Below are 20,235 nucleotides of genomic sequence, written 5' to 3'. Positions count from 1 at the left end.
ATCTTTGTGAATGCCAAAACTGTGTACATCTAATAGCAGACTTTAAAAACAAAACACACATCCCAGAATTAAAAAGTATGTACCATGCTGAACCACTAGAACCTACAGAAATCATAAATTACACTTAAACTATTTTTTTTCAAAATATATTGAACTTCACGATTAATATGCTGCATCCTATTTTTAAAAGCCAGGTGAAATAACTTACTTTGAAGAATAACTAGAAAAATTTGATTGATTCTGAGAATGAGCTGGCTTTGTGGGCTCAGAGAGATGGCTGGCAGGAATGTGTGCAGGAGGCTTATTTTCAAAACTTCTTCGGTCAAAGTATGAGAGCTGTTTTCGATAATATTCTTCATCTTCTTCAGGGTCATAATGATTTGACCGAATGATATCTTCAGGTGGCTTCACTTGAGGTTTCTGAGGTTCTGGGATCCTAACAGATAATGAATGACAAATGGAACAACTTTTTAGATATTAATGTTATGAAGGAAGTGGAATATGTAAGTCTTATCTTGACCAAAAGGTCAATAATCACTAACTGCTGTGATTATTCAGGATCTAACTGAGCAGTCCAACAGTTAAAATAGGTATTTCGAATCCCATGTACTCACAGAGCAAACTCAAAAGGCAGCCCACTTCTGGCTCATGAGTCCTTTAACACAATTTAACAAACTAAATGATTTTATAATTAGAGGGACAGTAGGGTAAAAGCAGTTATTACAAACAGAAAGGGGAATGTAACCAAGACAGTGAAGAACATCTTGAGAAGTACATATACCAATGTCAAGAACAGTCAATGATAGACTTGAAGAACTTTCAAAGGGATTTTTGAGAACTTCAGTCCAGGATCTCAATGATTCGCGTATGAGCAAATAACTATACAGTCTAAAGTTCTAGAAGGCATAGAAAGCAGATGAGGAAGAAAGCAAGTCATTAAGTAAATTCACATTAGAGAGGGTTAAATTCCCAGTCAGTTCTATGCCACAAAGTGCACTCACCTGTACAGAGTTTTGTCATGTTCACTGAACTGATTCTGAGAAGTGGGTTTGGGACCAATGATGGGAGCACCTTGAGGTTTAGATGCTACTTCTGGAGGCTGGTAAAAAAAAAAAAAAAAAGACAAATATGCCTAAGGAACAGGTAACTACTGAATACACATCACGATTGGGGGAGGGAAGAGCAAAGAAGTCTTTTAAATGAGTGTTCACTTAGTGTACCTTAAAACCGACAGTGTCATTTACATCCTTCTTGGTCTCTAAGGATGCAGATCTTTTGTTTTCAAACATCTTCACTCTGGTGAGCACAGACTGTGGCTTCATTGCTGGATCTTCTTCTTCTTCAGTTAGAGTTGGGGGTGGAGGCAGTGGTTTGGTATTTGAAGGCAGAGCTTCTGGCTTATGCTGAGATGAAGGTATCAGTGGAGGGATAGCTGCAGCACCATGGAGAGGCTCAAAATGACCTGCTCTAGAGGCAAATCCTTGGGGTGGTACTTGGTCGTAACTGCGTGAGTATTGCTCAAAATACTGCTTGGGCTCTGTGGTTTTGGGCCCTGCCAAAGGGTAGGGCTGGGCTTCTGGTCTGTGTCTACTATGCGTGTCATACCCAGCAGCTGGCTGCTCTTCGTGCCGCAGGGCGGATGCTCTAGGGGCCTGTTCATAACGCGGTCTCCTATCATAGGACAGAGGGGCTGGCTCTTCAAAACGCGGAAAGTACCCTCGTTCTGAGGACTCTTCGGGATGCTGTCTGGAGTCAAGGTCTCGAGAGTGCTGATTATCAAAAGGTGGCCGAGATGGGTAGGGCTGTTTGTCATCATAATATGACCACTGTTCTTCATACATGGGGACACGATCTTCGTATCGCAGATGATGGTCATAGTTTCGAGAAAACTGGTCCGTATAGCTTGAGGACTCGTATCTGTATGTGGGCTGCTCAAGGTCTCTGCTGGCTTGTTTCTCTACGTATGGAAGTTGGGGTTCATAGGTCACATTAGGCTCTTTGTCTGGCCTGTGCCCTGGGTGACCAATGGCTGGCTGTTTGAAAACATGGTTCTGCCGCATCATTTCTTCGGGATATGGATCCTTTCTATATGCCTGTGTAAAAAATTCACATTTAAGGACAGTCTTATTTTTAATTCTAGTCTATTTTATTAGACTATGATTAAATATTAAACTACGATTTAATATGTGATAATGGTATGTTTTATCATTTATTATCAGGATAGACAAGATTAGTGGAAAAAGCTGGTTTAAGTGAAAGCTCAAAATTTATAATGCAGGTAGGGGCTATTACATTTCAGCATGTACTAAATAATGAGTTAAAGATAAATATTAAATTTAGTAGAAAATTAATGCACTATTGATTACACTTCATTTTGACACTGAAAAATCCTAAAGAAAATTTATGAGCATCATAATTTGCATTAATGTAAGTATGTTTATGATGGGTCTCAATTATATATTAAGGAATTCTGGAAGATACTGAAAGCCAAAAATAAAAATAATAAACATAATAAGCACAAATCTCAATTAAAAGGTCTGTTTTCAAATAATCAGTATACCACTGGAAGCCATGCAAACTACAAAACTGAAATGATTTGATTGATTTGAAAGCATTACAGTGTATAAGCCTGCAGTAAAAAAGCAAAAGGAACACTTAAAGGGCAAAGCAAAAATGATCATGTGCCAGACTGATGGAGAGCAACAAATTAGTACAACACTGCAGCACAGGTACCTTTGTTGGATCTACATGCGACGACAATGATGGTTCTTGATCTCTTAGCATTATGTGAGCTGCCTCAGTACTTGGTGTTCTTAAAGAATCAGCTTGTGGTGAGTAAGAGGTGGAAGGAGCTGGGGTGGGCTCCTCCAGTCTGACATTAGTTAAATTTACATTATGATTAACAGCAGAGGTTGATGATGCTGGGTTTGTTTCAGGCGAAAGGTAAGGGACTGGAGATGAAGCTTCTGCTTTCTGTGAAGTGTTTAAAATATTTTAAATATAGTGTTTCTGTTTACTAACTTCCCACTTCAATTTATAGTGATTGGCAGACATACATTTTAAGGGTGCTGAATAACAAAACTATGACCTCATGTCCTAAACTTTTTGGAAAAAAAAAATCCAGTACATTGCTGTGTAAGACAAACACACAAAATTTAGAATTAAGTCCTTGGTACTCTCAAATTGAAATTGAAGATTAATTCTTAATCTGGAGAAAGGACAACATATATATTTTTAACTCAGTCACCACATTCTAAAATTTAATAATGCACCTCTATCTACAAAACGTTGAATGCTTGCTGCTTACCTGTTGAGAGGCTGGCTTAAATCCAGGGGAGTCTATTCTATGAATTGGTTGTGGCTGCGCTTGTGGTGAGTAAGGAGGATATGTTTGGTTTTCATGATGCATTCCAGAGGAGTCCTCTCTTACAGGCTCAGAGGACCGTGTAATGGCAGACTCCGGTGGAGTCCCAACCTCATCATTAAGAGTTTCATCTAGTTCTTGATCAGTGTAGGCCCCGCCTTCTGTGTCTGTGTCTTCATAGTCAGAAGTGTGTCTACTGTCCGTGCTATACATTGAGTATTCACTACCTGGGGCTGACAGGTAGGACAGACGATCATCATGCAAATCAAGGTCATCACTTGTAGCACCGTCCGCCTGGGTCAAATAAAAGTAAATTACAAATTTTATTCAGTAGTTCTTTTAGAGAGGGCCTTTATCGTACAAGGGAGGTTGAAAAGGATATCTTTCTCTGGAGAAGCCACATCTACTTCTTGAAACTTCTGGTAAGGAAAAGTCAAGAAGATTGTACAAGCACACACGCAGACATACAGGGCATCCCTTGAGATCTGAAGGGCATGGATGAAGGAAACAGTGGCTGGTCAGCCGGACAAAGTTAGGCTCCAGGGACCAGCCCTGGAAGACGACAAAGAAACTCTGAAACTGCTCAGATTCATAAAACCTACTCACTAGCTCTCCAGCCCTTTTAAGCAAGGTGAAGAGGGAGACTGTTATCAAACTAAGCTCACAGAAACAAGGACACACAAGAATAGCACATGAGAATAACTATGAAATAAACCCAACAGTTCAAAAGCTGAACAAGAACTAATATATTTATGTTTAGAAAACAACTGATATGGTTTGGATGTGTGTTCCCACCCAAATCTCATGTTGAATTATAATCTCCAGTGTTGGGTGAGGGGCCTGGTGGGAGGTGACTGAATCATGGGGGTGGTTTCTAATGGTTTAGCACCATCCCCTTCACACTGCCTTGTGACAGAATTCTCCAAAGGTCTGTAGATTTAAAAGTGTGCACTTCCCCCACTCTCTTCCTCCCACTCCAGCCATGTAAGATGTGCTTGCTTCCCTTCACCTTCTGCCATAATTGTAACTTTCCTGAGGCCTCCCCAGAAGCAGGAGCCTGTACAGCCCACAGAACTGTGAGCCAATTAAACCCCTTTTCTTTATAAATTACCCGGTCTCAGGTGGTTCTTTATCACAGTGTGGGAACAGACTAAAACAGTCAATTGGTACCAGAGAAGTAGGGCATTGTTATGAAGATATCTGAAAAATGTGGAAGCAGCTTTGGAAGTGGGTAATGGGCAGAAGTTGGCAACAGTCTGGAGGGCTCATAAGAAGACAGAAAAATGAGGAAAAGTTTGTAATTTCCTAAAGACTTGTTGAATGGTTTTGACCAAAATGCTGATAGTGATATGGACAATGAAGTCCAGGCTGTGGAGGTCTCAGATGCAATTCAAGAACTTACTGTCATTCATTCTTGCTATGTTTCAGCAAAGAGACTGGCGGCATTGTGCCCCTGCTATAGTGATCTGCAGAACTTTGAACCTGAGCGATTATTTAGGGCATCTGATGGAGGAAATTCCTAAACAGCAAAGCATTCAAGATTCAACCTGGCTGCTTCTAACGGCACACGCTCATATGTGTGCACAAAGAGATTATCTGAAACTGAAACGTATATTTAAAAGGGAAGCAGAGCATAAAAGTTTGGAAAATTTGCAGCCTGGCAACGTGGTAGAAAATAAAAACCATTTTCTGGGGAGGAATTCAAGCTGGCTGAAGAAATTTGCCAAGTAACGAGGAAAAGAATGTTAACAGCCAAGACAATGGGGGAAAATGTCTCCAAAGCATGTCAGACACCTTTGTGGCAGCCCCTCCCATCACAAGCCTGGAGGCCTAGGAGGGAAAAACGGTTTCATGAGCTGGGCCCTGGCCCTGCTGCTCTGTGCAGCCTCAGGACATGGCGTCCTACATCATGGCTGTTCCAGCTCCAGACATGGCCAAAGGAGGCCAGGTTACAGCTCAGGCTATTGTTCAGAGGGTGCAAGCTCTGAGCCTTGGCAGCTTCTACATGGTATTAAGCCTGTGGGTGCACAGAGGGAGACAGGTGAGGCCTGGGAGCCTCTACTTAGATTTCAGAGGATGTATAGAAATGCCTGGATATCCAAGCAGAAGTCTGCTATACGAGTGGAGCCCTCATGGAGACCCTCTAGGGCAGTGTGGAGGGGAAATGCAGGGTTGGAGCCCCCACCAAGAGTCCCCACAGGGGCACTGCCTAGTGGAGCTGTGAGAAGAGGGCCACTGTCCTCCAGACCCCAGAAAGGTAGGTCCACCAACAGCTTACATCATGCACCTGGAAAAGCCACAGGCATTCAATGCCAGTCCATGAAAGTAGCTGTGGGGCCTGTACCCTACATAGCTACAGGGCGGAGCTGCCTAAGGCCTTGGAAGACCACCCCTTGCATCAGTGTAGCGTGGGTGTGAGCCATGGAGTCAAAAGAGATTATTTTGGAGCATTAAGATTTAATGACTAACCTGATTAGTTTCGGAATTGCATGGGGCCTGGAGCCCCTTTGTTTTGCCAGATTTCTCCCTTTTGAAAAGGGAGTCTTTATCCAATGCCTATATCCCCTTTGTATCTTGGAAGTAACTAACTTGTTTTTGATTCTATACACTCCTAGGTAGAAGGAACTAGCCTTGTCTCAGATGAGACTTTGAACTTTTGAGTTAATGATGAAATGAGTTAAGACTCTGGGGCACTATTGGGAAGGCATCATTCTATTTTGCAGTATGAGAAGGACATAAAATTTGGGAGGGACCAGAGACAGATGATATGGTTTGAATCTGATTCCCCACCCAAAACTCAAGTTGAATTGTAATCCCCAGTGTGGAGTGGGGCCTGGTAGGAGGTGAGTGGATCACGGGGGCAGTTTCTAGTGGTTTAGCACCATCCTCCTTGTGCTATCTTGTGATAGAGTTCTCCCAAGATCTGTTTAAAAGTGTGTAGCACTCCCCAACTTCTCTCTCTTCCTCCTGCTTCAACCATGTAAGATGTGCTTGTTTCCCCTTCACCGTCAGCCATGATTTTAAGTTTCCTGAGGCCTCCCCAGAAGCAGGAGCCTGTACAGCCCACAGAATTGTGAGCCAATTAAACCTCTTTTCTTTATAAATTAACCAGTCTCAGGTAGTTATTTACAGCAGTGCAAGAGTAGACTAACACAATCTTTTAAACATTTGACATTTGGCCCTTAAAACTGTTATGAAACACAATGGAAAATCATCACCTACATGGTGGTTGCTACATTAAGAAGAAATTCTTTATTATTTTTAATAGAAGCAGTATCCAATGGATGGAGAGGCAGAAATACAGTGATGCTTTTCTTTTATAAGTAATTAAGAACTGTTCCTAATAGTGTATGTTGATTACCTTCTGAGTAGATCAGAAAGAAAGTAAGAAGTATTTGAGGGAAAGGAAGCTACAGAGTTGCAATTAACAGGTTATCACTGGACACTAATGTGACATTAGTACCTGGATTAAAAAGAAAACTCCCTGAAGACACTGCCTAGACATATGCTCAGTTAGTCCTGAGAGATAAAAGATCTAGAATCAAGAAATCAGAAAGTATTTCTTCCACTTCAGTATGGACTGAAGGACAAACACAAAACGCTCGTCCTCCAGGAAGATGTACTGCTATTAACTAGCAGGTTTGGTGTGGTTCTACAGGTCTGCTATCTCCAAAGCATTGTCGTGGGAGTCAAGCTGCCTGAATGGAGCTTCTCACACAGTCCCATGCTTGGCTCTCTAAGAGCCGGACCTTGAGTACTGCCTTCCTGATAAGAAAGACTACAGTGTGTCAGGCCTCCCAGTTTTCAAAAGAATATCTGCCAGGCTGGGGAAAGTGGGAATCCAAGGATCTATCCTGTTAGAGCACAATCCCTCAGAGTAAGTCTCAATGGCTTCTCAACTTGGTAAGAGCTGTTATAGAAGAAAAGTCTTCCTGCTATCTACTCTAATCTTTAACTTGCCAGGGTTCTGAATACTATAATCCAGTAGTCAGTCAGGGAAATATTGGAAGTCTGGGCAAGAATAACTTGGAACTCATCAATTCACTTAGTTTTTGCAGCTGGTTTGAAATACAGATATGAGCAAGAACCATGGGTTGCTTTAAACTAGTAAACATGTTAAGAAAGCCTCAGGATGACTTTTCTTGGTTTAGGAGGGGACATATAAGACTGTGTCAGATCTTGCAAAAAGCAACTCTTCCTAGCAATTAGGTTCAAGTAGTTGGATCAGGAAAGTCAATGTGGAATGAAGTGTAAAGTTTTAGTTTAAGAATCTATTCTATAAAATATACTTGAAGAGGGGCCGGGCGCGGTGGCTCAAGCCTGTAATCCCAGCACTTTGGGAGGCCGAGGCGGGTGGATCACGAGGTCAAGAGATCGAGACCATCCTGGTCAACATGGTGAAACCCCGTCTCTACTAATACAAAAAATTAGCTGGGCACGGTGGCGCGTGCCTGTAATCCCAGCTACTCAGGAGGCTGAGGCAGGAGAATTGCCTGAACCCAGGAGGCGGAGATTGCGGTGAGCCGAGATCGCGCCATTGCGCTCCAGCCTGGGTATCAAGAGCGAAACTCCGTCTCAAAAAAAAAAAAAAAAAAAAAAAAAATATATATATATATATATATACTTGAAGAGAAAGGGGCATGAAGATAAGCTTTAAGTTGTTAACAACCTTTTCTGGCTTACAAAATGCATCAGTCTAGCCTGATAATAAATGACCTATTTTTCCTTACATAAAAAGCTAGAAAGTTGGAACTTTATTTTAAAACCAAGTAAAGAAAGTATACTAGAATATCACTAAAAAAAATTACAGAAAATTAAGATTTGTGAATTTTTAAAAAGCCTCTCAGGTAGTAGACATGTATACTTTGTGCATTTTGGGAAAACATTTATAGACTAATTTCATTTTAACAATTCACTAGTGCAAGCTATTAACATTGTACCTGACAAAGGATGTTAACAGAATTGTGTTGTTATAGAAGATGAATATGAAGAAGACTACAATCCCTTCATCAAGTGCTGCAAAAGCAGAAATTGGTAATAGTGTGTTCCTACAAAGTGGTATGGTTTGTTGCCACCTTGATTTCCTATCAAGTTCTGGCTGACATGTTATTCAGAGTGGTCTTAGGGTCTCATATGCATGGTCCATCCCATTCACACTGGTTCACAATGAGAAAAAGCACAGCTCTGACACATTACTATAGCTGAGAACAACAGACACTGCCTCTTAGCGTTAACAGCTCTCCTTGCAGAGGCTGTGTATGTCTGGGTAAGGGACATGGGGCGTCCTAAGCATGCAGCATGCACTCTCAGAGCATCTGTAGCCACAGCCAGGCAGAGGAAGGTAGAACCATGCAGGGGCAAAACACAACAAAAACCAAACCAACAAGGAAGTACAAAGAACAAAATAAAAACCAGAGATACTCTGAATCTTCCCTGATAACCAAAACTTACTGTATGGATCTGAAGAAGGTAAAAAACATGAGGGAAAAAAAAAAGCTTCCTTCAATGGTGTACTCTGAGAAAATGATTAACTCTCCAGACAAAATAAACAGACTTTCCCATCAAAGATCGCTATATAACCAGAAAGACTGACAACAGAAAGTAGTTATTTTAAAGGTGGCCATTTGGAAATATAGAAAACCAAAATGCAAGGCCAGGAAGGTATCTATTGCTTTGTTCAATATCTCCCAGTATGTTGTAAGAATGTTAACAGGTGCTGAGTGAAAAAAAAAGTGAAGAAATGCATATATAAAGTAGGCTTTTTCACTTTTAAAATGTCTCAGAGCCTTTAATGCCAGTGGCTACCAGGACACTCCTGAAGGGATCTAGGGTTTATTTCCCACCCACTGTTCGCCTTGTCTCTCAGAGCAAGTCCTGAATTGAGTGTGCTGAGGACAGCACTTTGGGAGATGCTCATCTAGGCCATCCAAATCTCCTCATTTTCAGAGTAAGAAACTGAAGCCAGGCTCAAAGTTGTCATTCACAGCCAGATAGGGACAGCATCAGAACTTAACCTGCTCTTCATTATAATTTGAGATTCTTTAAGAGAGAATCCTTCTGTAGTGGTAATTCAATAGGTGAGAAAATTTAAGAATTCTGTTACCAACAAAAACAACTTTCATAACATCTACACACAAATTATAAAAACCTACACGTTAACTTTCCCCAAATTTCTCCAATATGTTGATCTAATAAGAAAGCACTGGTATCTCAAAAGCATCGGATTAGTTACATAATTTATTGAAGAGGTCACAAAAGTAATAGGAAATGTCTTACCTTTCCTTCAGAAACCCATACCAGCTGGTTTTGCTGTTGTTGAATTGCTTCCTTTAGTGCACCATACCAACCATCATTCATTGAATTTAAGTTAATTGTAGCTGAAAATAACAATGTAGTTTTATGGTTACAGCACTGCCAAAAGTCAGAAGAATAAATTCAGTCCTGCTTACAGCTAAATCATCACTACTGAAAGATGGTATCTGAGGAGGCAAACATTTGAAATTTCTATTTTGCAACTGTATATTTTCTTTTGCCCAAACAGCAGCTGTTAACACAACAGGAAGCTTTCCAAGAAAAGACCTTTTAAGTTTTAGTATTTGAACACCACAACATTTTGGCCTACATAATGCTGCTCAGACACTGTAAGCTGAAAGAAGACCTTTATTAACATACTTACTCGTAAAAAGATGGTGATTATTTTTACGAAGTTTATGAGATCGCTCATATAACTTCCTGGCACTTTTCCGAGATTCTGGACATAACCTCATTCTCATTGTTTTTACTCCTTGCTTAGAATCAGGGTTAAGAAATACAACAATTGGATACCACTGGGCATAGTTAAGACGATCAACTGCATTTGGTGTTACATCTAATAAAGCATGTTTGTCCTAGAAACAAAGGAAAAACAAAGGCATAAGACATCATTAATTAAGAATCACCACATTCAGCTGGGTGCAGTGGTGCACGCCTATAATCCTAGCACTATGGAAGGTCGAGGTGGGTGAATCACTTGAGTCCAGAAATTTGAGATCAGCCTGGCCATTATGGAGAAACCCTGTCTCTACTAAAAATACAAAAGCTAGGCAGGCATGGTGGCATACGCCTATAATCCCAGCTACTTAGGAGGCTGAGGCACAAGAATCACTTGAACCTGAGAGGTGGAGGCTACAGTGAGCCCAGATCACGCTACTGCAGTCCAGCCTGGGTGACAAAGCAAGACCCTATCTCAAAAAAAAAAAAAGAATCATCACATTCAGAAAAAGTGAAAAGTCTGTACTATATTTAAGTGGTGACAGATCTTTAATTGTATTCTAATGTCTCAGGAGCACATATTAAAAAACTGTAAATGAAAGTTAATTCAATACTATTTCTAGCCAAATTTCTAAAAAACCTTTCTATGAAGCTCACTTTTAAGACTTAGCCTTAACACCATAAACTGATAGTATTATCCATGTTCTGTTAGAGTGAAAATAACTTTAAGAATTTAATATTTCTGACATTCCTTATTAATGTAAATAACAAACTACAACTTGAATTGTACTGATGTAATATATAAGCAGGCTGTTAATAACATCTAAACATCATATACTTGTTTTGTGGTAATGAAAGATCATCTTCTCATGCCTACTGTAACTATTCCCTTGAAAGCAATTATTATAATGTTTTTCAGTAAGGGCTTAATTTTCTTATAGTATGTCAATAATAGTCTTAGAAAAACTACCTTCTACTTTCAAATTAACCAATCCCATCCCACTCAAAATCACAGTAACATAATAAAATAGGTCAAGTTTTAATTACTTACTTGATCTATGATCTGCTTTATTGTATGGAGGCGAATAATGCCAGAGCTACGTTGGTCAGTTCCAGCATCTCGTGGTTCACTCTCTATTCATGAAGTAAGGACAAAAATAAAACATCAAATTTTCATTGGTTAGATCAGAGTTTCTCAACTGCTGGACACCACTGATATGCTGGGCTGGATAATACTTGGTTTGTGGGAACTGTCTTATACATGCAGTACTTAAAGTCAGTTTTAATATCCATACTTCTTCCCCCGCCCCCACTATTTTCCCAACTACTTTAATGTTCTGGAAAAAACTTAGCCATTAAAGAAGAAAAAATATATAGGAATGAACATTTTTTTCTTTTGCCTGGGGCTCTCATATGGCTCAACATGGCACTACTTCCCTTTTTCATACTGTGCCATCCAGAGAAAATATTTGTATGGCACACTGAGATAAACTGAGGAGGTTGCTCCTTTGCCAAACTCTGCCTAGCTACTACTGGCTGAAGAGATTAACACCTTGGCATGTCCATCAACCATCAGTAATGGTGCTATAGCAGATTGCCTAGGAAGTTCTGGGTTAGACACCTTAGTTACACCAGCAGAAGGGGAACCTGCAGGCAGGGAACTGTTCATCTGTAACTGTGAAATAGCCTATGGCTTCATCTTGGTGTATAATGTGCCAAATGCAGCTGGGGCTGGTTTCCAACCAACCATCTCAGAGCACAGCAAGTTTGTGACTCTAGTCACGAGGAAAGTTTGAAAGGAAAGGAAGAGCTTTGGTGTTTCAGAGATCAAAGGTAGAGATCTGGAAAGACAAGTCACACTGAGGGACAAGGTAAATGATTTTAGAGAATCAGACAATCAGAAGACAAAGCACCATGGACAAGCAGTGCAGAATTGCAAATCTGGTGAACATGGGAGAATTAAGAAGAAAGATCAACTTAGAATTTTGGCTGGAAAAAAAATGCTACTAATTCCTCAACTCAAAAGACTGTCATTAGATTCAAAGAAGATACATAACTAAGCAACCTGAATCCCTTGTTGTGGGGTAAACCTGATTAAACCTATCTATCACCCTTTAAGGCAGAGCTTTGTAAGTCATCGTACTTCCTTTTCCCAAATCTAAAAATCCTAAATTTGGTTATGGGTAAGGGTCACCACCAACTTCTTCAGGTGAAATGTCATCTACACGTAATGACCATAAAAAGACACTTCTGAAAAAACTAAGAAAATAAACATTTTCTAACTTGCTTAAATATTACTTAAATCATTTGTCTGCAAATCTTCTGATTTTCATTAAATAAATATCCTCATTCAACTTCATTATCAACCAAATGAAAAGTAATATATTAAGAAAACATAGTGTTCTGATTCTTTAAATTAACACTATGCAGTTTAAAAATGTTACCGAGGGTCTTATATAGTGCCAGTGGGAACAGCAAAATCCCCAGAACAACTCTCTGGAAAGCAGAAACATTTCATCATAATTATGTGAACAGCTATATTCTTAAGGATTTAAATCCTTTGGGAAACAAAGCAGGGCATAAACAAGCAAACAAAATATGAACAGATTTCTATATCTTTTGTAATAATAAACTACAAATTTGAAACAAATGATATAAAAAAAGGCTAACTGAACCACAGATTGCAGGATAATAAAATGAAAATATGCCATTACCTATGAAAAAGGAAAACAGGATATAAACTTTTCTAAACAGTATAAATAAAACTTGGCCAAAATATGCTTAAAAGGGTGGAAGAAAAAAAAAACAAGAATGGAAGAAAATACAATGGAATAAAATTTAGGGTGGTGATAATGTATGTAAAAATTAATTTTCCAACTTTTCCAAACACAGAATGGCACTTGTATAATTACAAACAGTTTAAAAATAAAACAACACTGGGTGCAGTGGTTCACATCTGTAATCCCAGCTCTTAAGGAAGCCAAGGACAGAGATCACTTGAGCCTGGGAGTTCAAGTTCAGCCTGGACAACATAGTGAGACCCCATTTGTGTACACACACACACACACACACACACACACACACACTCTCTCTCTCTCTCTCTTGCTCGCTCAAAAACTAGCCAGGCGTGTTGGCACATGCCTGTAGTCCTGGCTGCTTGGAAGGCTGAGGTGGGTGGACTGCTTGAACCCATGAGTTTGGCGGGACTGCAGTGAGCAAAGCTCTAACCACTGCACTCCAGCCTGGGCAAGAGACTGTCTCTGAAAAAACAAAGTAATAAAGGATCTGGAAGCAAAATATATTTGGCATACAAAGCACTGCAGCCTCAATATTTATACTCAGTACTCTCTTATTTTAAATGTCTGCAATAGTAACATCTGATAGCATTAGCCATGTTTTATTACCCTTTTTAACTATTTGTGTATTTGTCAGTTTAATGACTAGAAAAATTGGAATGGATCAAGAAAGGGTTGTGGTCAAAGCCGAGGCTTGTCACTCATTCACTGAGGGCCACTAGGAAGTTTAGACTGAAGAGATTGGTAAAGATCACACCATGATCATCCAAGTCTCAGGCTGCTCGACTGGAACATGGACATTATAATCCTTACCTCAGAGCATTACTGTGAGGATTCAACAACATTGGATGTTATGCAGTTTTTATATGAAGCCAAGAGTTTCATAAATGGTAATTTTTCTCATTAGAAAAATTGGTAGAACAATGATCACTGGGGTTTTCCACCAAATTAAAAGAATGGGACAAAATGCTAATTTTCCACTGACAAAAAGTTTACTGAGGGAATTAAACTCACTTTAGAGGTGTAACTGGTAAAGAAACATTCCCAACCTCATTTAAGTTAGTCTTAAGGCTACTTACTTGCAATTTGATAAATATCTGGTTCTTCTCTTGCCAGCTTTTCTCTGGCAACATCAGCTATTGGTCCAAAAATGGTTACAGGCCTCAGAAATCCAGCTGGAAAGAAATTCAAACAAAAAACAGCATGCTTTATATCTTTTCTTTCTTAAACATATTGAGGTTAAAGGGTATTAAGTTAGTCTGTAGAAAATAAACTACCTTCTCGAAGAACGACTCTTTCATAAGCTGGAAACTTTGTTTGAACAGGCTGAGCGGACAAATCCTCTCTGCTTTTTCGAAGATTTCTCTTGGAGCTGCGAAGACCTCGGAATCTCCAGAAGTCGGCACGGTCTCCCCCTGCTGTTTTTGGAAGTGTATACTGCACACTGGCTAGCTGCTCAGCTCTACACAAGAAAGGAGAAAATTAAAATAAGGGCATTTAAAACACAAAATGAAAAAAAACCCACAATGAAATGTACAGTATTAGATAGAAGTTTGTATGTAGTATAACTCTTAACGGTTTTAAAAAAGAGTAGTTTGTAAAACTAAGTCAGTTACAGATATGGCAAATACAATGAAAATGAACTCTTTACATTACCAAGATTTCCCAGTGGGATTGAAATAATCTGTAATTTACTTGATTCATTCGATGAGAAGTATCCAAGCATTCATACCTGTTCTTATTAGGGATGATGCCTCGTTCTACCTCCTTATGATTTTTGCCAATTCGAATAGCAAGCCAAGAGCCCAGTTTTCCATTGTACAAGGTATCCACAACACGGAACACCTCTCCTTTGTTAAAACTTAGTCCATAGGGAGATTCCTTTTCATATTCAAAATGGGTTCTAATATAGAAAGAATCTCCAACATCTGATTCTACAATGCGACGATAAACTGAAAGGAATAAAAACGAACACATTATCAATATTTTGTGGCATAACAATCTCAAAGAGAATACATTATGTAAAGATGCTATGATAATATCAATAATAGTATCTAACAAATTCTTACTATGTGCCAGGTACTCTATTAAGCATTTTATTTCATGCATTCATCACCATTACTATAAGAATTGGAACTCTTAGTACCTCCATTTTGCAGATGAGGAAACTGATGCAGAAAATACATCAAGTAACTTCTCCAAAGACACATGCTTGTTTTCTATTTATATCACCTAACTTATTTGCAAAAATTATAGACATTTCCATATTTAAATCAGCAGTTCTGAAATGAGGGTAATTTTATCCCTTACCATCCAAGAGGACATTTGCCAATATCTGGACACAGTTTTGACTGTCGCATCTGTGTACTGAAAGGGTAGGGGGTGTGTGCTAATGGCATCTTATCTAGTGGGCAGAGACTAGGAATGCTTCTGAACATCCTACCATGCAAAGGACAGCTCTAAAACAGTATTTGGTCCAAAATGTCAACACTGTCAAGGCTGAGAAACCCGGCTCTAAGTGATAAATGTATCTACTTTATCACAGACAAAATGGGGTTTTCTCTTCAATCAATGCTAATAAACACGAGTGTACTGCTTAGAAATATTAGTACAAAACTTGAAAGCTGCTCATATATACTTTTGCATCATTCTAATGGCCAAGAAATCAAAATTTTCTATCACCTATAAAGGGTTGAATGGCATTTATTTAAATTACAATATTATAAAGGTTAGTCCTATTAGTGTGCTCTGCTAATGAGAATCATCTGAAATTATGTGCCCCTAAATGACTTAGAATATGTAAAATTAAGTTTCTTTGAGATTAATGAATTCATTCATCACTCAACTTTGAGTGACTTATTTTTTTTAAAATGGAAAAAATCCCTTTGTAAGTCCTCAAACTATGAGTTTATCTCCTCCATTTTCTGACAGCATCTCACCATCCTTCTTCTTCTGAGCCAATATGGTCACTTCTTCTCCTTTAGGGAGGTCAAGTAGGAAAAGGACGGCTTCTTCTCTTATGATATTTGTAAAATCTACGTTGTTTACCTATTAAAATAAGATTTCATAAATCATTCTTGTCTAAGAATATCAAAATAATACACACAGGACACAGATATTCTTAGTCTACCTAATTTGAAAATATCACATCTTTTTTTTATTTTTTTGAGATGGAGTCTCACTCTGTCACCCAGGCTGGAGTGCAATGGTGCGATCTTGGTTCACTACAACCACCACCTCCTAGGTTCAAGCGATTCCCCTACTTCAGCCTCCCAAGTAGCTGGGACTACAGATGCCTGTCACCACTCCAGGTTAATTTTTGTATTTTTAGTAGAGACAGGGCTTCACCATGCTGGCCAGGCTGGTCTTGAACTCCTGACCTCAGGTGATCCACCTGCCTCGGCCCTCCAAAGTGCTGGGATTACAGACGTGAGCCACTGCACCCAGCAGAAAATATCACATCTTTAAGAGAAAAAAAATGTTACTTTGTAGAAAATAATACACTCTAATTTTTAAAAACCAGAAACAAAGTAAATAAAGTGAGTTGAAGGTATACATTTATTTAAATATTCACAGTGTATCCTGACATTAAAGATCATCTGTTGTAAAATTTAACCAATTTAGATGAAAAAAGATAACTTTTTAAAAGTCACTGAAAAAAAAATTCGAAAGAAAATGGGATTAAAAAGGCAGTCTGCACTGTGGCATCCCTGTAATGGCATCTGTGCAATGCAGGCTCCGTGTTTGCCAAGTTAACATTTACTTTTATTAGAAGCTCCTAAGCCAAAAAGATAACCTATCAAAATGTTACCAGTGACTGTGTGCAGGATATTACAGACAGGTTTCCTTCTTTCCAACTTTTGGAAGTTTTCCAGATTAAAAAAGAAAACAACAGCACAAACAGAAACCAAAACAACTGAAAAGCACCACTTACTTTTATGAAACAAAACCAAACCAAACTATTAAGAAACACTTTTTAGCCAGGTGTGGTGGCTCATGCCTGTAATCCCAGTACTCCGGGGGGCCAAGGTAGATAGACTGCTTGAACCCAAGAGTTTGAGACCAGCCTGGGCTACATGGTGAATCCCTGTCTCTAGAAAAAATACAAAAATTTGCCAGGCATGGGGATGCATGCCTGTGGTCCTAGCTACTCAGGAGGCTGAGGGGAGGATCGTTTGAGCCCAGGTGTTTAAGGCTGCAGTGAGGCATGATCACACCACTGTATTCTACCCTGGGTGACAGAGATGCTGTCTAAAGAAAAAAAACCAAACATTTAAAAAATGTATGCCATAATTACTTCAAAATAGGATTAAGAGGTGGGTAAGAAATTAGGTCTCTTTGATTTCCTTGGTATAGTGAACGTTATCATACATGTTGTATTTAAATGTTTTTGATATAACTTGATTGACAACAATGTAAACATCATCAGAAAGAATCACAATATAATATCAGATGGAAATAAGTCTGAAGTCATGATGATGCCTTGACTTTTTGGCATGCCAAGTTCAAAATCAAAAGGAGGAGGATTCAATGAGAAAATGGCCACAGGTGGCAGGCTGACAGGGCTCAGGAAATTACTCAGAGTGAAAAGATGTTCAATGTGAACTGCTCACTTAACCAAACCCAAGAAAAAGACTGTGTAACAAGAGAAGCAGAGTTACCAACATTCCTCAAGTTTTAACAGTATCAGTAAAGAAGGCAGGAAAAAAATTAAAAAAAAAAAAAAATCAGAGTAACAGAATGGCAGTATTATGGAATCTAAGAAAGAAAGTACTTCAAAAAAGATGAAGACAGTAAAAAAATAAACGAAAATGAGGGTTGAGGCTCAATGATGGTTTACTGAAAACTAAGCTTCGGTAGTAGTTAAAGGTGGAGGCCAGACTGTAAAATTGTACGACTACAATGACTGAAAAGAAAACAGGCAAGGGCCTCAACCATATCCTTCAACAAGTTTAACAGCAAAATAGAACAAATAAGACATTGGAAGACAGATGAAGAACCAGAGAAGAGAGAAAAAGAAAGTAAACAAAGCTGCAAGATTCTGGAGCAGACAGGAGGCTGAATTCACGACGATGGCAAGAGGCAGACTGAATGCAGAAAGAGACCAGAATAGAGAGGCATGGCAAAGACACTGCGAGGTGGAAAGGCAGAAAAAGTGCAGAAGCTAGTAACAGACAGATATTTTCCAATTAAAATGGAATATTGTTAAATCTATTAAATCAAATGGAGGTGTCGATATTTTAAAAAGAGGCTGGACGCAGTGGCTCATGCCTGTAATTCCAACAATTTGGGAGGCCGAGGTGGGTGGATCACCTGAGGTCAGGGGTTCGAGACCAGCCTGGCTAACATGGTGAAACCCTGACTCTACTAATACAAAAATGCCTGGGTGTGGTGGTGCATGCCTGTAATCCCAGCTACTCAGGAGGCTGAAGGAGGAGAGTCACTTGAACCCAGGAGGCGGAGGTTGCAGTAAGCAGAGATCACGCCATTGCACTTCACCCTGGGCAACAGGAGTGAGACTTTGTCTCAAAAAAAAAAAAAAAAAAAAAGATACAGATTAAAAGATGGCACTATGTCACTAGGTGACCTTGTTTATGGGGAAGGGAGGGAGGACTCTATAGATAGACTCCATTAAGAGACTGCATCTAACCTGGGCTTTCCTGATTTTTGTAACTAATCCTGTCTCTTGTGGAGTATGAAGTTTAAAAGCCAGGGCAGCTTACGCATTTGCCCTTGATGTGAATTCCATCTCCCTGTGCCTGAGCCATTATCTGGGGTTAAGAAGGTTCCAGAAGTTGTGTGGCCTGCTTCAAGATGACTCACATGGGAGACGAACACTGGATGTTGCTTGCTAGCAAGTTGTGGGCCATGGATGGCAGTCCTGCCAATCTGAATGTTTAGTTGAACTGCCAAAGACTACCTGGTAGCTATTATAATCGGGATGTAAGACTCGCTTTCTTGTATTTCTATGAACACCAGTGATAGAGATGAAATGTCACATTCTTTACCAACACATAATATAGCAGTAAACAAGAGCAAGATAGAAGAATGGGAAGTGAGAAGTCCAGAATAAGCCAGACCTGATGGATTTTGACTGTGAAAGTTTAACTGGCTCAACAGAGGCTGCATACAGCTTATCATCTAATTATAATAGTAAGCTTCTTTTGTTTGATGCCTTTTTCTGGTGATCGAAGTACTTTCTAACCCACAGAAGTTGCAATACTGACGTACCCTGAGAATTTGATCACCTTCCTCTAAGCCTTCCTTGGCTGCAGGGCTATCTTCTAGAACGCCAGCTACAAATATTCCGACATCATTTCCACCAGCCAGCCGCAAACCCACACTATCTCCTTTTCTGAATTTTACCAATTTCATGCTGGGCCTGTTAAAACAGATATTTCATTTGAAACAATTAAGAAGAGCTTAAAATGTTATAGCAAACTACTACAGTGAAAACTATATTCAGAATTAAATAAAGAACCATCATTTCTAAAACTTCCCACATACTACTAACTTACTAAATAAAATTTAGTTTTAAAATTAAAACCAGATTTAATAAAACTATGTTCTCATTAACATTTTGGAATATTCAAATTTAGTATACAGTACTATTTTACATAACTAAATTACTTTGTAAAACAATGTTTTCTCAACTCTCAAGGAGTCTTGGTAATACATGGTACATTCACAATGGCTAAAAAAACTTCAATTTTTTTCCACCCCATTTCACATAGCATTTCTATTAAATAACTGAAAAGTCCAGTTTTTTAAAATAAAGTTTTTCCTGACACGATGGAGTCAAAATGAGGTTCCAAGCATTGTGATTTCTACATTCAATAGTGATTTTTTTAAAAATTTGCAGTTGGTGGACTCTTTCAGTAGTTCACAGAGTAGTTCAATTACTCTGCTGCCCCTCTGAGTTTTACCATACAAATCATATAGTCATTCAGCCCTTCTAGATTAGCTCCACATCCAATCTCTGTCCCTTTCTAGTCCTCTGAATGGAAAAAAAATTAATGAATAAACACCCACCTCTAGCATCAGTGTAGTGTTGAAACCTTGTGACACTCATTTAAACAAATACTAAAGGATGCCTTATAAGAACTGACTGGGCCAGGCGTGGTGGCTCACGCCTGTAATCCAAGCACTTTGGAGGCCAAGGCGGGTGGATCACCTGAGGTCGGGAGTTCAAGACCAGCCTGACCAACACAGTGAAACCCTGTCTTTAAAAAAAAAAAGAAGAAGAGGCTGGGCGCGGTGGCTCAAGCCTGTAATCCCAGCACTTTGGGAGGCCGAGGCGGGTGGATCACGAGGTCAAGAGATCGA

At 39.3% G+C, this 20,235-nt stretch overlaps 1 protein-coding gene across 6 annotated transcripts in view; it reads right to left on the bottom strand.

Moving 5' to 3' along the window:
• The window catches only part of TJP1 (tight junction protein 1), a 246,987-nt gene that overhangs the window by 15,738 nt on the left and 211,014 nt on the right, over positions 1 to 20,235 (bottom strand). For 4 of the 6 annotated variants that reach the window (XM_064376314.1, XM_064376315.1, XM_064376316.1 and 1 more), the window contains 13 exons: positions 19,141 to 19,291; positions 15,849 to 15,957; positions 14,642 to 14,861; positions 14,187 to 14,371; positions 13,989 to 14,084; positions 11,166 to 11,248; positions 10,041 to 10,251; positions 9,641 to 9,741; positions 3,308 to 3,658; positions 2,734 to 2,973; positions 1,221 to 2,093; positions 1,002 to 1,099; positions 209 to 436 (listed from right to left, as the gene is read on the bottom strand). In XM_064376314.1, coding sequence (XP_064232384.1) covers positions 209 to 436; positions 1,002 to 1,099; positions 1,221 to 2,093; positions 2,734 to 2,973; positions 3,308 to 3,658; positions 9,641 to 9,741; positions 10,041 to 10,251; positions 11,166 to 11,248; positions 13,989 to 14,084; positions 14,187 to 14,371; positions 14,642 to 14,861; positions 15,849 to 15,957; positions 19,141 to 19,291 — 2,946 coding nt within the window. The remainder of the gene's footprint in view (positions 1 to 208; positions 437 to 1,001; positions 1,100 to 1,220; positions 2,094 to 2,733; positions 2,974 to 3,307; positions 3,659 to 9,640; positions 9,742 to 10,040; positions 10,252 to 11,165; positions 11,249 to 13,988; positions 14,085 to 14,186; positions 14,372 to 14,641; positions 14,862 to 15,848; positions 15,958 to 19,140; positions 19,292 to 20,235) is intronic. The other 2 variants (XM_064376318.1, XM_064376319.1) reach the window with 1 other exon arrangement.

Source organism: Aotus nancymaae, unplaced genomic scaffold, assembly GCF_030222135.1.
Source record: "Aotus nancymaae isolate 86718 unplaced genomic scaffold, 86718_ANA_hifiasm-v0.15.2.pri h1tg000014l, whole genome shotgun sequence".
Taxonomy (NCBI): Eukaryota; Metazoa; Chordata; class Mammalia; order Primates; family Aotidae; genus Aotus; species Aotus nancymaae.
The sequence above is the reverse complement of the archived record's forward strand: the minus strand, read 5'-3'. Positions and strand labels throughout refer to the sequence as shown.